This window comes from Pseudorasbora parva, chromosome 7 (genome assembly GCF_024679245.1).
Source record: "Pseudorasbora parva isolate DD20220531a chromosome 7, ASM2467924v1, whole genome shotgun sequence".
NCBI lineage: Eukaryota > Metazoa > Chordata > Actinopteri > Cypriniformes > Gobionidae > Pseudorasbora > Pseudorasbora parva.
The window spans coordinates 26,158,892-26,177,243 of record NC_090178.1 but is presented as its reverse complement, the minus strand read 5'-3'; the positions used below and the strand labels follow the sequence as shown (position 1 = coordinate 26,177,243).

Here is an 18,352-nt window from a genome sequence, read left to right as displayed (position 1 = left end):
TATAAATCATTAATAATCAAACAGGACAAAGATACAGAGGAAAGCAAAAGAAAGATTCAGTGGTCTATGAGCCGCTGCTGTAAAACACTTATCGTGCTTTTCTGTACTTGCAGATAAACGAATCATTTTGACATTGGAAGATTAGATGACAGAAATTAGGTAATTCTGCAATTATCTATCTCATATATCTGTCGAATTTCTTTACCAAAGCCAGCATGCTTGTTTAAACTTATTAAATCACATGAAATATTACCATTGGTAATCATTTTGCTGTTGAAATTAAGTATTTATGATAATTTATGAAAGTATTAAGTATATTTTTACAGGATGGGTAAATGTACCCTTACTCTTTTGTGCTTGGTTTGTATTAAAGATCACATGAGTGGAAAGGGAGATTTTAAAGGGTTATTTCACCCAGAAATGAAAATTCTGTCATCATTATTCACCCTCAAGTTGTTCCAAGCCTCTATGAATTTCTTTCTTCTGCTGAACACAAAAGAAGATATTTTGAAAAATACCAGTAACCAAACATTTGATGGTCCCCAGGGACTTCCATTGTTTCATGTCCATCGACTGTTTGCTTAACCATATTCTTAAATGTGAGGGTGAATATGATGACGGAATTTTTAGGCTCTGGGCTGATGAAAAGTTCACGGCTTAATCATCCCAATTCATTTAACTTTTTCATTTTGGCCTTGATGTGAAAGGGCCTTAAGGGGGGAACCTGTGATTGAGAGATTGAGCAAGGCAGTTAACTCTACAATCAGTTTAGGCCCTGTCCACACGAACATGGGTATTTTCAAAACCGCAGCTTTTTCTACGCAGTTTGGCTGTTCGTCCACACGCAAACAGTTACTGAAACCGGACTTTTTTAAAAACTCTGGCCAGGGTGAAGAATTTTTGAAACTCTGGTTAAAGCGATATCGTTTAGATGGTGAAACCGGAGATTTCGGCTTTTTAAGTCGAAGTGTGCGCCGTTCTCTCCTTTGTTTGACGTCAGATTTTCCACGTTATCTCCTTTTGATTTACGTGAGTGGAGTCTATGCGGTGCATGGACGCTACTAACAGCGCTTATCACATATAGCTAGCTATAGCCTACAGATACATATTCAGTTCATTGTATTGCAGAACAAAGGCGCCAGAATGCAATAATACAAAATAGTAAAGCAAGTGTGTGAAGCAATACAGTCCACTTTGGCCCTGTACCTGTGTTTATACAGTTACCTGTCACTGAGTCCAAAGTAAAGGAACTTGTAGAAGGGTTTAACTTGAGCCCATGGCATCCCTCAGTCAGTGCAATGTGCATCGTGGATGGGACCCGTGTGGAAATCAGGCAGCCAATCATAGCGTAGTTTTGCGTTCTCATGTGGACAGTTTTTTTTTGTTAAACCGTGCTTGTGTGGACAGGATTGTTTTTTTAAAATCGAGGAGGAAAAACTCTGGTAATACAAATACCCATGTACGTGTGGACTAGGCCTTAGTTAATATTGTTTGTGAAAGATGCAATTTCTTAATATATATTCTGTTACTGTTAGCATATTTAAAAAATAAATCCTAACAAATATAATGAAAAAGATTAGTGGATTCAAATTTCATTTAAATGCCATCATACACATCACTTATGAAAGAAATTCAGTTGCTGTTTTTGTCTTCATATTACAAAAGTTTAATTGGGACGGATCTGTGCAGTACAGACAACATATATGAATATACATGTAGCATAAAAAACAAAAATATATCTTGCCTTCTGATAAAGATTGTACAATACAATATAAATGGTTGCATACTGTGAGTGCATAAAATAAGTGGTATTTAAAATTAGGGCCTTCTGGCCGCCAGTGCTTTTATGCCCTTAATTTTGGCAGTATTAATTCATAGTTATCTTAAAACAACAACGACAACAACAACAACAACAACAACAACAACAACAACAACAACAACAAAAAAACACTTCAAACACTATGATAAATGATACTTCATGATTGCGGAACTGAACATTTGCAAAAATACAACTTCACAGAACCTGTAACAGCAAAATCCTTAGAGCGAAAAATATACCAGTGTTTAAACTGACTGAATTGCAAAGCGCTTTGAGAAGTAAGGTGCAAGAAGGCAAGGAAAGGTCTTCAATGTGGCTGGTGAGGACGGTGTAGTAAGACCTCCACTGGACCAGGGGGCAGTTTCTTTATGAGGTTCCAAGCCTCAAGCCGCATCATACCCACCAAACTCCGACCTTGCACCTCCAACAGCTCATCCCCAGGAAACACTTCACTGACTGGTCCACCTGGAAACAAGTAATTAACATAACTGCTTGTTATGAAAGAGCTTGGAATGAGCCTCGGAATTGCCCTCTTATGTTGAAGTGCAGGAGGGATGCCAGTAGCAAGAAGGTGTGACGTAAGCGGGAGTTTGCCCTTACATTTGTAATTGGTAAAATCAGAAGAACAATTTCCCCAGACTTTCTCACATAATCTGCATTAGCAAATAAATGTACTGAATATGATTACTCTAAATTGAGAAAAAGTGGTCTTACCACGGAAGATTTTTTGTACAGTGAGAGGTTTGTCTCCTGAGCTGGAGCCCACCCCTCCTTCCAGACTAAAACCAAGATCGGAGCTAGACTTTTTCAGAGTCACACGGACTCTCCTGCCTGTAGGGGGCATACACACACAAATTATTGGATTGCACAAGAGACTCTGCTTTTTTTTGTCACACATTTTTATCTCACCTGTATACAAGGTGAGGCAGCTTAATCAGTATTATCATCAAATACCTTATTACAGTTCACCCCAAAATGTTGACAGATGATTTCACACACAGTGACAATCCCATATGTAAACTCTAAAAATGCTGGGTTGTTACAACCCAAATTTGGGTCAAATATGGACAAACCCAACCTTTGGATCAAAATTTTTATTTAAAATTGTACCCAATGGTTGGGGTTGTCTATATCTGACCCAAACTTGGGTTGAAACAACCCAGCATTTTTAGTGTGTAATAAATTGCTTTCCTTGAGATCACCACCTCTTTGTCATCTATCCGTCACCCACCTGTGATTCCGGGTCTTTCAGTGGACTCTTTTCTGCTGTTTCCACTCTGAAGAACAACCACTGCCATGCCCTGCCCCCTTGCTTTTCTCAATGTACGCAGAGCCTCCCAGTGGGCAGAGTTCTGCAGGGCAGTGCCATTGATCGACAACACTCGAGCGCCCTCGAAGATAGTGCCTTCTTGTGCTGCTACTCCACCTGGGATTACTCTGTGGACCTAAGAGATGAGATGGGGGTGAAACACCCATTCCAGTTAAAAGCCAAATTGCTATGACTTCTAAAAAGTCTAAACTTTTATTGCATTGTACAATTACACTGTTGAAGTATAAAATGAAATAGTGTGTACTTAAGTTACATAGGTATAGGACTTAATCCTAAAGACAATGGCCTTTTCATTTATTTAAAGATGGTATTTTAAAAACATGCGGAGTTGAAGTAGTTTCTTCTGGCATTTTTTTAGATGCAGAATAGATTTTTTTTTTGTGTGGACATTTGTTTGACCATCAGTATCGGTTTCTATTAGTTCACAGTGTTCACATCACAGCATGTTCACATTACAGCATTTGGTGAAAATATACTTACTGTGACTGGTTTATTCTGATCCACTCCACCCGCCAAGGTGAATCCTAGGCCACTTCCCACTTCCTTGTGTAACACAACCACTTGCACGTCTTCATACTTCTGTCATACGTCAGAGGAACAAGTTAGCAAAAGGAAATGTTCTCCTTTTTCCAAAACAATTTACATGACAAGTTATGTGATTTGTTTTACCTGTAGGGTGTCATCTCCCAAGCCCCGGACATCGTCCAGTAAGCGATCCAGTTCATCAGTGCTCAACAAAGTCACAGAAGAGAAGGCTGAGATGTCTGAGCTCAAGGATGCAGAGCGTGTGGGTGGCAAATCTTCACCATCCTCGGACAAACTGCCATCTAACTGTTTATAATCCACCCCACCATAATTACATAGGTCCACAAGACTGTAAAAGGTAAATATAGAGAAAGAAAATAGGGGTTTGAAGTGGGGATATAAATCATATTTTAGAGGAAAAGAAAGCAGGTACAGTAAAGCATAGGGTGGCAGGAGCATGAAGAAATGCAAGGTAAGATGTAGCCATAAACAGGGTACCCTCTGGTTTGTGCATGTGAAATAAGCTGACACTCCATTTTAGTCTAAATTCCTTTTTTCTTTTCTTTTTCACATGCTGAATCAGTTGTATCACTTTATTATATTTCATATCAATTACCTTAGAGAAAAACTTCTGCGATCTGATTGGCTCATGTTGCTTGTGATGGTCACAGATGACTCTCCTGAGTCAGAGTCTTCTTCGGTTTCAGTTTCTTCCTCATCATCTTCTTCATCAGAGCTCCACCTAGCCTTGCTAAAAGTCAATATGGTGCAATCATTCTTTGTTGTTTCATAGTTATTATTGTTAGAATTGTTGAGTGCAGAATAGATTGTTTGGACGGAAGTAAAGGTTTGAGAAAGATTGGGCAGCACTTTGGGATGGGTACCATTGACTGTAACAGCTCCAGGGTTAACCTGCTTCTCAAAGCTAACTGTGAGAGGGGCTCTATCAGGAGAGTTAGTTGGTGTTTTTTTGTCATTATCCTCATCATCGTCATCATCATCTATTTTTACATTAATTGTCTGTTGCTTTGATAAACTTTTGACATTCGACTGTTGAGAGATTGATGGGATTCCTGCTTTTACTTCCATTGCCCCTATGTTTCTGAGGCCTGATGTTGCAGTAATGGCAGAATCTGGTTCATCCATGTGTTTTTTATTCACTGTTGCCAATTCATCTTCATCCCTCCTGTTGATAACTTGGTCAGTTCTTGATTCATTCATTTGTTTGAATGCCGGAACAAGCTCAACACTCTTTTTGTATGTCTCTTGACGTTCTAATGTTGGTCTTACTTTGACTATAGAATTTGAATGAGGAGTTCTACTTGTATCTAGAGTCTCCTTTTTGGAATCACTTTTGTTAAAGAAATCTGTTCTTAAGCTTTCTGTGTTCCCCACAACCCTTCCAAAATGTAGATTTTTATCTGAATTACTCTTCTTTACAAGAGCCACAGGTTTGGGATGCTCTTGTACAGATAAGGTCCTCCTGGTAAGAAGAATATCTTGTGTGCTTTTGCTTTGTTGAGCCAAAGATTCAAACATGCTGATTGTATTCTTCACTGAATCGAAGGATGGTAAACGTACTTTTTCTAGTACACCTTCTCCTCTCCTTCCTTCAGTTTTATCAGTGAAAACTTTCTCTTCATCTTTATGGATTTCATTTTGTGCTGCACATTTTGTGGCTAGTGGGTACTTGGGCTGAGTGATCCCATCTTGACCCCCAACACGATACTTGTTTTCATTTATGTCCAGTCTCATTGTACTCTCTTCATCTGATTGTTTGACTTTCCCAATTTCCTCCTGGATTCCTGCAGAAGTGGTTAACATATTTTTGACACCCTGGCTGAATATACTTGAACTAATATCTGAACATGCAGACTGGTTTCTGCGAGCATTGTATTGAGTAGTTGCTGACAACCTACTCCTGGTCCTTTCTAAGGACTGAATACAGTACTTTGGAAACCTTCTACTTGTCTCCTCGTTGTCTTCAGGCAGAAGTGGTTGAACTTTTTTAACAGAGGAAATTTCTGAACTCCATGTAGGCTTTGATGACACTGAAAAACTTAATCCAGAGGAATTGTCCCTTTGGTCATTTTTGTTCTCCCTGTTGTTAGAGGGTTCTTGCTTCGGACCAAGGTATGTATTTGAAAATCCTCTTGGCAATGTTCTGGCCTTTTCTATATTGTTAGAAGGTTTGCCTCGTAGGCTGTCAGGAGAATCTGAAGAAGTTCCAAACACAGAGTCAGTAGTGTATTTTGGAGTTGAGTCCACAATGTCCATAGATTTAGGAAATGATTTATCAGGATTTAAAATGTTGTTGCGTTTTAATCCGATTGAATTTTTTGAGTGTGCATCTGATTTGGCATCTGCCCCGAACAGTTTCTCAATTCTTTCCATTATTGTTTGGTTTCCAGTTACTTCCTCAGTATTTGAAGGTCCTTGCTCTCTGGAACAGGATCCCATTCTGTTGTCCGTCTGATCAAGACTTGAACCTTGTTGCTGTGCCCAGAGACTGCTCCCTTCTCCAATACTACCTTGACTAAGTCTTGGCTTCAATCTGGTTGGAAGTGACTGGCCACTGCTTGCCTGTTCCAGAGCAAAATTTACACGATTCATTCTCACAGATGTAGATCCAGAGACTGGGCAAACCTTTCTGTCAGTGTTTTGACTTGCTCCACTGAAAGCCTGAATCCTTCGTGAAACACTACTGGGTTGATTCTCTTGTGTGTATGAAGTTATCTTGTTGTTTGCCCCAGTTTGCTCAAAATTATCCAAGTCTCTGGTCCCACTAGTCATCCCAGTTTTGTTCCCATGTACTGCTCTACTACTCGTTTCTTTCCAGTCTAAGCTTTTGCTTTTATTTAACTGGAATCTCCTCAAATTATCTCCTCTGCTCGTGTCACTTGCTGTCTTTTTCTCTTCTTCTCGAGTATTTGACTGCTTAGCACTCACATCACCTTTCTCAGAATTAATGGAAAGAGCCGAGTCCTTACGTGTGCCATTATCTAAATGTTTACCTGTCTTTTTGTCAGTAATGTCAGTGTTGGAATAACTAGGATCACCTTTCTGGCTTGAGTCTTCTACTTTTCCAGCCTCAAAAATGTCACTTATCATCCTGAGGTCCTTAGTAGTCGGCTCACACTTCGGCTGAAGTGTTTTTGCAGAGCGGATTTTGAATTTAGCAGCTGCAGAGCCAAAAGGCTTTACAGATGGCTGACTATGACTTTGAGCTGCTGTTCCATTTGATGATTTTGCACCTTCAGTTGTGGCGCCAGTTGTGTCTGATTCAGGAAATTGACCTACAAAAGTTCCAGTATGAAAACTCATGCTGTTAAATGTCTCTGAATGGAACACAGTATATTCATTACAATATGAATACAAGGCTGGTTGCTAACACATTTTCAGCAACTTGATCAAAATTGTTTATTCCTTTTTTTTCTCAGAATGGCAGCATTTGTGAAGTAATCAAGAAGGGCTGTATTTTCCTTCCATCGTTATAAAAGCTGGAAAAATGCGTTTGTAATCCAGGGTGGCGTAGGAGACCTGATAACTTTAGCTTCAGCTTGTTGATCTTCTGACAGACGTTTCACTCTCTCTGGATCCAAAAAAACTAGCAATGGGTCTTAGTGCTCTCTGCTCCTTATCTTGTCCTGTCATGTAAAGGCAAAAATCACATGTGAAGGTTAGCTTTAAACAAATTAAGTTTAATAAATCAATTGTACTTTAGAATCAAATTCTAATTCATTCTATTTGCTACACTGATTAAAATTCAGGAATTTAATTAGAATGTAAAAGGCAATCTCAGTTTAATTCTGAATGGATCACAACACTGTATGGTCTGAACATACAACTAAGACCTTTAACCACTTAAATATACCTCTCAATCAACAAAGTCTACATGTGTAAAGTGCATTTTCAAGTCACCTGCCCAGGTTCCTTCTAGTACCTCAGTATTTCAACATACTGAAACTCTGTATTTATTACAATGAGAGTCCATAAATCTCTTCCGGCCATACATGATCTATACCCTCATATGTAAATATCTTGAAACTCTGGACAAATACCTTACTTGTATTCCCCACTCTGTAAAACCAAACATTCCTAAAAGGTTTAAATGTGTATGTGCATTTTGTTGCATGCTTACTCTTACTACATTCTTGATGTTAGTTGTCACACTCTTCAGGTCTTTTACAAAACCTGATATGCAGTCAGATAACAGGTAAAACACACCAGACTACAATCTTGTTTAACACCACATATGTTACACAGTGTCAGAGTAACACAGTGCACACATAGTTAAAATTGCATAATTCTTTCCGAGGATGCATTACAAGGGATGTGTGTGAATAAACAGGGATGGGCAGTATTTCAGATACATGTATTTAAAGTGTGTATTTGAAATGAAATACAAATTTAAATTAATTTTGTATTTTTGTATATTTAAAATACAGTTTGTGCTCATCCTCTTTATTAGGCTGCTGATGTCCTGTATCAACTACCGCAGGCCCCTAAAACCCAACTTTCATGCTTGCGAGCTGCAACTGTACGATTCGATCTAGCATTGGGTGAGCGAATTTATGCATTAATAAGAAATTATATTAGGTAAGGATGTCATTGTTGATTCTCTGTGAATAAACAATATGGAATATAAAAAATATGGGATAACTGTATGTCAAATATGTGAATAATGTCAATTAGTCTAGCAGGAACTCTGCACCCTGCCTCTCTTACACACCCACATTCATTCAAAGCAGAATATTTAAATTCACTCAGACACTGACTCGAGTAACATCTGATAATAGTCACATGCAATCAAGTAGAAACTGATATAGGTTTCTGTATACAAATCACTTTTAAACCTTTCAAGACAATCTTGAATCAACAGTTGAAACTTAAATCGAGGTTTTGTAATGCTCCATTCAAGATTTGTTTGCCCCACCTTATTCTGTTGTAAAGATTGCTTTTGTTATCTTAAACTGAACATATATATAGGCCAAGAGTTCTGTAGTTATGTTTAAAATAAAAGACATGAGCAAACAGCAAACAGAGATAGAGTGGGAGGAGGAGGAGGTGTGACGTACACCTTCCAGAAGCGCACATGAAAATAAACCTGAACTGATTGAAAACAAATAAAGGAAAAATCAACACTGTAAATAAGGTTGCTCATATAACCACAATTGGCCATGTACAAGTGCCTTGCATTTCACAGATATAGATGCAAAATAAGCTTCCCATATGACTGTAACATTACAGACTTTCCAAGGAAAACAGGTCAGTGTCATTTTACAGAAACACCTGTTCTCCCATGGCACACGCTTGAACAATGGACATACAATTCACCTGTCACATTATCTAACCACACATGTTGAGTTTTAGCTCTTCAAACAGAAGTAACGTACCTTAGAGGACTTCTGTGTCCCTTAGACGTTTGAGAGGACAGGTCCTCCCCATCTTCCCCTGGTGCCTTTAAGCGCTCTCTCACTCCTTGCAGTCTGTCATTTTTCTATGATGCTTTTCTACTGTAATAAGAACTTGCCTGACTGGTTTGACATGCTTACCCTTTTCCACCCCCTTTGATTGTTGAACCTTCCTCTCTCATTTCCCTACCTCTCTCTCCTCCCCCGTCTCTTTCTGTCTGCCTCTCTCTTTTTCTCCTTCCATCTATTTGTCTCAGTTTCTTTGTCTCTTGTACACATATACACACCTGACAACATGTACACCCTTCATGTCTAATGAGAACATTCCTTGTCCATGGTTTCTTGGTGACTCAGTAGGTGTTAAAGGGTATAGATAAATGTTTGTGACAATCCTCTGATACTGGAGTCATAGCATTCAGAGCATGGTTCAAATATTGAATGAATGACTGACTTTTCTCTGAAATAGACAAGTGAATTTTCTGTGTGATTAAAATTAGTTTTCTTTTAAATGCAAATGCTTTTGTCAGAAATCACACCTGTCTGTTTTTTTTGTGTGAAGTTGGACCAATATGATTTTAGCGCAGCCTTGTCCACCATATGTACTTGTTAATTGGACAACAGTTGTATTGTGCATTTGCTCCAAAAGAGACATGCAATGTGTATTTAATCACTCAAATATTCAATTAGGCATTGTGTCATATGTACGATTGAGTGACCCTATAATGATCAGTGACCCTATAATGATGATACAACATTACTACAAATCACTACAAATTTAATTTGTAAACATCCATTTACACTAAAACTGAAATGATAGTAAATGGAAAAATCAATTCATTAAAACATCTTCGTTTTATACTATCAGGGCTTCAATACCATGATAAACTCCCCAGTTGTGTTTAAAATATTCAGATGTGACCCTGGACCACAAAACCAGTCATACAGGTCTTTTATTTTTAAAAATTAAGATTTATACATCGTAATAAATAAGCTTTTTTTATTGATGTATGGTTTGTTAAGATATGTCAATATTTGGCTGAGACACAACTATTTTAAAATCTGGAATCTGAGCGTGCAAAAATGTTTTAAATATTGAGAAAATTAAGTCCTTAGCAACGCATACTATACTAATATTTTCTAAACATATATTTATGATAGGACTTAATAAAATATGGAACATGATCTTTACTTATTATCCCTAATGATTTTTGGCATAAAAGAAAAATCGATAATGTTGACCCTGCAATGCATTGTTGGCTAATGCCACAAATATACCCATGTGATTTATGACGGGTTTTGTGGTCCAGGGTCACAAATGAGATTTCTGCACCAAATTTGACGATTGAACAGTATGACATTATAACTAACATATCACTTTAAAACGTATGCATCTTCAAATAACACACCTTTCAATCTTGGCATTAAGGGGTTTAGTTTTACTAATGCAAAGAAATATCAGCGCAGCTTATCTGAGCATCTTTTATTTTATATATCTGCTCTATCTTCCATCTACCCTTCATCTTTGTTCATTCATTTGCTCTGTACATATCTACTTGCTAAAAATTCTTTATGGTATAAAATGTATTAACTGAGGTCTGTTATAGAGCGGTTGTGGCAAAGAGCAATTATCCTATTGTTGTATGGCCTAAGTTAATAACAGATCATTGGAGAATTAGAAATCAAGTACTTGCAGCACGACATATGACTAAATGTGAGATTATAAACATCAAATGATTGCCAGATGTTGGCAAACATTGATGTCCTAAAGACTGTCAAGCAGTGTTAAAACAGCAAGGAATTATAAGACAGTTTCATTATGAGACAAATAAAACAATAATAAAGAGTATTCAAGATAATACAAGGAAGATACATTTTTTGAATTGACTGGCATTGACTAATGCTTCAGCTGAAACCAGAAGTACCAGCTGCATAATAGACTGCATAATTTTAGGATCTTGCAACCCATGAACCAGAAATGCCAAGGACATCTTTGAAAACAGCAACTGAGTGTTTTTTTAACATGTTAGTCATCAACAAGCACCTTTTGCATAAATTAAAAAATAAAAGGGCCTGGGGATGGAGTCCAAAATATTAAGCAAATCTGATCATACACAACCTTAAAAGAAGGTGAAAGACATTACAACTAAACTGAAATAAATTAAACATTCTTCTAACAATAATACAATTCTAAAAGGAAGCCACACATTTAGACAATTGATTACCTGTGTATATTTCTGGGGCACACTTGAGTTGCTCAACTTCCTGCAGCTGCAAGAGCAAATGAAGTTTGCAGAAAAAGGAGCTGTTTAGAGGCTGAGAGAGAGAGAGAGAGAGAGAGAGAGAGAGAGAGAGAGAGAGAGAGAGAGAGAGAGAGAGAGAGAGAGAGAGAGAGAGAGAGAGAGAGAGAGAGAGAGAGAGATTATAATCTCAGAGAATTGGGCGGGAGTTTTGCTTTAAATGTATGAAAAAACTTGACAGCCAGTCCTTTTTCATACTCTAAACATGTGAATGAAAAGATACTCAGACAAAATTGCTTTTTTATTGTGCTGTTTATGTAGCTATATAAATTGTAATATATACAACTTATATAAATATAAATACAACATTCTGATGTAAGCTATACATGTGATGTGAATTTGCCATATGTAACAAAGAAAAACATTTAATAACTGGTAAACATAATGCAATGCACATTCTTCAAACATATAATCCAAAGCAAATCAAATAGCACAACATTATAGCATTCAAAGTGGTAAATAAACAAATAAAACTAAATGTGTTTTACCTTAACAGCAGTTGTGCATGTGCAGTACCCATCATCATTCAACGGTCTGTCTTACATCACAGACACATGCACACTTTTAATGGCAACAGCAGAGGAAGCTGGTTAAGTCTGTGGTTTCAGAGAAATGTTTCTGCAACCGTTTCTTTCTAGCCGTTTTTGATTACAAGAGAACGCAAGCAACACACTGACATGCCAGGCGGGATGGAATGATAAAGTAAACTAAATAAGCCACATTGTTGAGCTGCTTGTGGACACACAGTATAATTAGATGTTTCACCATCTTCTGTCGTCTGATGCCCTGTTTAGCCAAAACAGCTTCTCTCTTCTCGAGAAATTGGTTACAGTTGAGGAATTTAACTGCTGAATAGCATTGCATCCTTCCTACAGCAACACACAACTAATGCTTTATCTGATACTGATATATCTCTGCACTGATTTGCATGCAAATCTGACAAATGCACAATGCATATGGTTAGTGTGGTTTATTTTTAACAGGACAGGGTGAGTCACTGGCCCACCTCCCTATTTTCTTTTTTCTACCAGTCTGTACAATACACATCTGTACAATAATTTGATTCCATCTTTCTTTGCCAGGGCTTGAGATAAAGTCATGATTGTTGGGATATCTGTTCTTACTGGGGAAACAATTTCATTCCTTGTTGTCTTTTCATGCATCTGCCACCCACTTCTGTTCCTACTGAAAGAATTGGTGTCATTGTTCGAGTGTTTTGACCTGATAAAGGTCAGCTGTTCGCTAATTCAGATGTTCTGAGACTGCTCACTTCATTTTCACAGAAACAAGTCATTGAAAACCCATGTGCACACTGTTTGGATGCATTGACAGTACATGTGCGTGTGGCTTGCGAGCTCCCAGAGAGCTATAATCTCACACAGAGGAAAAGATGACAAGAAAGCATGTGGTTTGGAACAACGACAGACAGTGGTATTGGTGTAAATTTATATACCCTATGCCACTTCTGAATGAGTACTCTCTCAAAATAGATGGATGGAATGTAAAAAAGCATCGTCATGTGGTCGTATTTTTGGGGAGGTTGCAACTTTTTCTCAACAAATGTTAAAATGTATTTGTTTATTTATTTACTGTAGACTCTATCAGCAATGGTGGCAATTTTATATTAAAGTAGACTACACTTAAAAATTTATGCAAGGATAGTTTTATGAACAATTTGAATGTTTGTTTTGCTGACCTGAACGTGACCGGCGGTGTGCTGAGGGCATTTTCGAGAACCCCTGCCTGCACTGACGTTGTTGCGTTCATCATGCCAAACCACAAGGTGGCGTCAAAGATGAGAAGACGACAGACTTTTACCCTGCAAATCATGCGACGAAGAGACCACAAGAGATGTCAACAAACACTCTCCTGAAAATGCTGCTGTCAACTTGAATAATAACGAGCTGAATTTGTACCACTGACTGCCAATCTCGAACGATTATATATTAATTTCATGAGCATTTAACTCAAATCTCACAATGGCAAAGGGGAACACTCTTTCCGGTGTAAATATTGTGCTTGTTATGGCCTACGGAACTCTGGTGAGTAACGTTACCAAACTGCAGTATTTGTCGTATTTATTAACATGTAAACGGAATACTTTAATATAGTTATTATTAGTTTACATAACGTTACTAGGCCTACAGCAGCAGTAAAGCTAGAGAAATGTATATCAGTCTGCTCTTCGTATAATACACATCTATTATACGAAGAGCAGACTGATATAAATAGTATTTGTAGAATTTAAGTATAATTTCGATTTTTTTAATCAATGATATGAATGATAACAACTTAAACTTGTTATTGAAGGAGTTTTTTTTTCATAACAAGTTTTTAGTAAAACACCTATGAAAGTTGCAAAGGATGAAATGGACTTTCACTTCGACAAAGAGAAGGACAGGATTTGTTATTTTAGGATTTTTAAAAAGTGTTTTTAATAAAGAAAAAAACGTCTGAGAACCTAATGAATGGAATATTCCTTTACAGAACAACTTACAGAATTTAACCATCAGTCAGTTTTAGACATTTTTTTATTAAATACTTATGCATTGTAAACAATTCAAGGACAGATAATGATAGAACATCCCATGCATTGCCAGCCCATATGTGTGAATAGTTTAAATGGGGATTATAATGGAAATTTCCACGTAGGATAGTACCTTTCACAACATTTATTGAGTTGCCCATTAAAAACAGTAACCCTATATTATATATTAGTTATATATGATGCCTAAAAATGCTCACTAACATTTGAGCTTATATTACCAGGTCAGAATTGTATTTGAGTGTGTAATATGCTGATTGAACCCTTCTGTCATTTTGCAGGTGTTTGTGCTTCTGTTCATCTTTGTGAAAAGGCAGATCATGCGCTTTGCTATGAAGTCCCGCAGAGGACCGCACGTCCCGCTGGGTCACAACGCACCTAAGGTACAGTTTCTCCTTAATCATTTCTGTAGAAGACCTTTGATTTTATGAATTCTTCCAGACCATAAGTAGCACAATTTTGGTCCCAAGTAACAGCACCTAAATATTGTGGCCACTGCTGTAAAACAAAATGCTCCCGACACGACAATAAATGTCAAAGCAAAGTGTATGTTCTAGTCTTCATTGTACCACCACATGTATAATCACGAATCTGATTTGTATTGAATTAACAATATAACTAGCTACAATTGTGCAAAACAATAAGACTTTGATTATAAAGTCTTGTCTTTCATTTATATGATGTTGTTCTCTATATACCTCTGTGATGCTTTTTGTTGTATACTTAGTTTGTAATGCACTAAAGCAAAGTTGCATCTTTCACAGGAACTAAAAGAAGAGATTGACTCCTGTTTGTCTAAAGTGAATGACATTCGCTATGAGCCACATCTGCTCTCTAAAGATGACGACCGACTGAAGCATCAAAGCCAGAATGGTGAGAGAAACAGAGCCCCTAGCAATTAACTTCATAACACTGTTTCAGATGTTAAACCGCATGCCTGTGTTTGTGTTTGTGCAGGTTGTTATAATTATCTCTTCAGAATGCAAGCGTTAGATGCCATCAGAGACTCTGGTAAGACCCTCTTTTGTCTGTATGCAGCCCAAGATTATGCTGGGTCAAGAAGTTACTGGAAAGATGTTTCAAATGAATTGAAATTCAAATGAATTGAAATTCATTTGAAATGTTCAAATGAATCAATTTCACATTAATACAAATACATTGCTGTGTTCTGTTTACTTTTGTTTTAACAAGCTCGTCTTTTAAAAATTAGCCTTATTATGCAGTAGTTTAGATGATTTTATAAATGTTTTTAAATTTAGTTTTAGTTTTTGTCAATTATGAAATAGTGAAGGTGAAAACAAGCTCTGCGTTTAGGATTTGAACAAATATAATCCAAGCGCCTTTGATGACATGGATGATTACGTTACTGTTTATTATCTGTCCATCATCGTCTAAAGCCCGCCCTGATGATTTCATTGGTCCAAACAGTTTCTGTTTGGGCATAATCACTCCTCTATGGATCGAGTCCAGACAAACCGCCCAAGCTCAAATTTTGTGGGCGGGGCTGAGCTTGGCTGGCATCCAGGCTACCATTATGTTACTTTTTATTTATATTTCAGTTAAAGGGTTAGTTCACCCAAAAATGAAATTTATGTCATTAATGACATAATGACTAATGACTAATGATTAATGACTCGCCCTAATATTGTTCCTCACCCGTACGACCTCCGTTCATCTTCGGAACACAGTTTAAGATATTTTACATTTAGTCAGAAAGTGTATGCAAGTGTATGCACACTATACCATCCATGTCCAGAAAGGTAATAAAAACTTAATCAAAGTAGTCTTCTCTTCCGGGTTAGTTTTCATACCTCAAATAAAGATTCAAACGGTTATAAATCAACTTATCGATTCATGATTCGGATCGCCAATGACACATGATTTCAGCAGTTTGGCAGTTTGACACTTGATCCGAATCATGAATCAATACGCTGATTCATAACCGCTTGAATCTTTATTTGAGGATTGAAATCAAACCCGGAATAGAAGACAATGCTGAATAAAGTCATAGTTTTGTGATTTTTTTTTGACCAAAATGTATTTTCAATGCTTCAAGAGATTCTAATTCAGAGGACTAATTTGATGATGTTTTTATTCCCTTTCTGGACATGGACAGAATAGTGTGCATATACTTAGATACGCTCTCAAACTAAATATAAAATATCTTAAACTGTGTCTGAAGATGAACGGGGTGTTCTTATGGGTGTGGAACGGCATTAGGGTGAGTCGTTAATGACATAAATTTCATTTTTGGGTGCACTAAGCCTTTAGCAAAAATGACTTCGTTTTAGTTTTTGTTAGAATTAATAATCCAGCCATACATAACCAAACCAACATTTTGTTACACTGTAATTACAGCTAAAAAGTTTAGGAAGTATTATTATTATTTTTTTTAGATATAAATCTTTAATGTTTATTATGATTATTATTTAATCAAAAATACAGTAAAACAGGAATATTGCAAAATATTGTTACTGTGTAATATAATAATAATGTAAAATAACTGATTCCTATTCTAATATAATTTAAAACGGAATTTATTCCTGTGAGGGAAAAGCTGAATTTTCATTAGTTATTACTCCAGCTCAGTGTCACGTGATCCTTCAGAAATCATTCTAATATGCTGATTTATTGAGTTAATTTTATTAATAGGTTCACTCGGTGAAAATTATTTTGTGATAAGCTTGTGAAATAGAAAACGGTACACATACAGGTCCAGACAAATCTGATCTGCTTCTGTCCTACTCGTAGATCTCCCATTCCACGAGTTGTGTCGCAGTGCCAGTGCTCTGACCGGTCGCCGCTACCGGAAATGGCTGCTGGATCTGCGGAACTCTCATTCTCTGTTCAAATCGAGTCACAGTACACTCCTAGATCGTTTAGTGGAGGGCTACGACAGCGCTCGACACGGGACTGGGGTCAGTGTGTTATATACGTGTTTATTGGCTCTGTACAGCAGGGGGCGCTGCAGGATATATTTAAGAGGCTTGTGTTCTCTTTCCCATAGATGTTTGGCGAGGCAGAGTTTGTGAAGTACAAGGAAGATCTGGCTGAATTGGCTGCTGTGTAAGTTTTGCAGTCCAACTTTTGCTGTTCAGCTCTCATATATATCACTTTTCTCACTCTGTCGTTCCCTTTCTCCACCCCACAGTGTCAAGACCCACTCCAGCAGCACCAATCTAAACCAGCAGCACCAGTCAGCAGCTAAAGATCTAACCAGCTCTCCCGGACCCTCGTCTGCCTCCACCATTCAGGTCACATACCTACCGTCATCCGGACAGCGCAGCAAGAGGCCCAAACACTTCCTGGAGCTCAAAAACTTTAAAGACAACTATAATACGCTAGAGAGCACGCTTTAGAGGATGAAACCCTTTTGAGGAACTGTGTAAATATAACTCAGAAACTGTGAAACAGAAGTGTCTTTCACTGGAAAAGCCTTTATGTAGAAATGACCACAGAGGGAGATGCTGTAAAATGGCCACAAATCACTCTGAGAATGTGAGAATGGCTTAAGCTCTAACAAATTCTGTGGGATAAATGTGATTGCGGCTGCTTTGAGAGCAATGCAAGAATGTTACGTTTGTAATTTTATTGTTGTCCTGCCAGAACTAGCATTAATTTCTTATGTTAAAAGTCATAGCCGATGTTTATCTTTTTCTTTTTTTCTTTGTGAGAATATCCTTTGAATATGAAGAGCACTAACAAAGCGTCCCTTTCGCTGAGATGAGAACATTTTAACCGCGATAACTGTTCTGGCACAGGAACATGGATGCAACATTCATTTTTACACCTGTTTATAATAGGATAAGAGAAGACCGGACATCAATCTAATAGAAACTGGGAGAGAAAAATATGAATTTCTGTGCTTCTGATCAGATTATTGTCCTTATTTTTTAATGCAGTTTTATTTTATTTTTATTAGTTCATGTGATTGTGTAAGAGGAACAAAGTCCTTTGAATCATGAATTGATATGGATTTTGTCATGGTAACGTAGCTTAAAGAGCTATGAGAGGATGTCTGTGTTGACTTTCAATGTATTATAAAGTCTTATCAGATTTAATAAAGTGTCTGTGTCTTCTGTACTTGCACTGCTGTGCCTTTAGGAGTCTCCACTAACCTTTATATATATATATATATATATATATATATATATATATATATATATATATATATATATATATATATATAATGTGAACCATTGCAATTTATAGTCAGACCAAAAATTATTCAGACACTTGGATATAATTATTTACTAGTGGGTGCAGAACACTATAGTTAATGTTATATCAAAATAAAGTAAACCATGTCATATTATACCCAAAAATTCTTCACACAGTGGACTCAAATTTGAATACCCAAATTATTCAGACACTTTGACCTCACCATGTTTTGCTTGTTTTTTTTTTTTGCTAATTGCTAAT

The 18,352-nt window shown here is 37.2% G+C and overlaps 2 protein-coding genes across 5 annotated transcripts; one reads left to right on the top strand and one right to left on the bottom strand.

The window, feature by feature from the left end:
- Positions 1–1,654: 1,654 nt before the first annotated feature.
- si:dkey-92i15.4 (dentin sialophosphoprotein) lies at positions 1,655–13,153 on the bottom strand. Of its 4 annotated transcripts, none has more exons than XM_067448808.1 (9): positions 13,082–13,153; positions 11,874–11,981; positions 11,311–11,401; positions 4,291–7,321; positions 3,819–4,023; positions 3,630–3,725; positions 3,051–3,264; positions 2,534–2,650; positions 1,655–2,284 (listed from the first exon to the last, which is right to left on the bottom strand). In XM_067448808.1, the coding sequence occupies exons 4-9, from the start codon at positions 6,996–6,998 to the stop codon at positions 2,127–2,129; spliced, it is 3,498 nt and encodes a 1,165-aa protein (XP_067304909.1). In that variant the 5' UTR covers positions 6,999–7,321; positions 11,311–11,401; positions 11,874–11,981; positions 13,082–13,153; the 3' UTR covers positions 1,655–2,126. The 4 variants fall into 4 exon arrangements, with proteins under 4 accessions (XP_067304909.1, XP_067304906.1, XP_067304908.1 ...); XM_067448805.1 differs by having other exon boundaries at positions 3,630–3,728; positions 13,082–13,145; XM_067448807.1 differs by lacking the exon at positions 11,874–11,981 and having other exon boundaries at positions 3,630–3,728; positions 13,082–13,150.
- A 68-nt stretch (positions 13,154–13,221) lies between these two features.
- c7h1orf43 (chromosome 7 C1orf43 homolog) lies at positions 13,222–17,995 on the top strand. Its single transcript, XM_067448810.1, has 7 exons — positions 13,222–13,427; positions 14,212–14,313; positions 14,695–14,803; positions 14,888–14,941; positions 16,682–16,848; positions 16,938–16,996; positions 17,082–17,995. Exons 1-7 carry the CDS (start codon positions 13,365–13,367, stop codon positions 17,287–17,289), a joined length of 762 nt encoding a protein of 253 aa, XP_067304911.1. The 5' UTR covers positions 13,222–13,364; the 3' UTR covers positions 17,290–17,995.
- Positions 17,996–18,352: the final 357 nt, after the last annotated feature.

Coding starts and splice junctions, on each gene's coding strand:
- si:dkey-92i15.4 (XM_067448807.1), bottom strand. CDS start 6,998: ATGAGTTTTCATACTGGAACTTTTGTAGGTCAATTTCCTGAATCAGAC. Junction 4,024..4,290: donor CGCAGAAGTTTTTCTCTAAG/GTAATTGATATG, acceptor TACCTTTTACAG/TCTTGTGGACCTATGTAATT. Junction 2,285..2,533: donor TGTACAAAAAATCTTCCGTG/GTAAGACCACTT, acceptor ACTTGTTTCCAG/GTGGACCAGTCAGTGAAGTG.
- c7h1orf43 (XM_067448810.1), top strand. CDS start 13,365: ATGGCAAAGGGGAACACTCTTTCCGGTGTAAATATTGTGCTTGTTATG. Junction 14,804..14,887: donor GAAGCATCAAAGCCAGAATG/GTGAGAGAAACA, acceptor GTGTTTGTGCAG/GTTGTTATAATTATCTCTTC. Junction 16,849..16,937: donor GCGCTCGACACGGGACTGGG/GTCAGTGTGTTA, acceptor TCTTTCCCATAG/ATGTTTGGCGAGGCAGAGTT.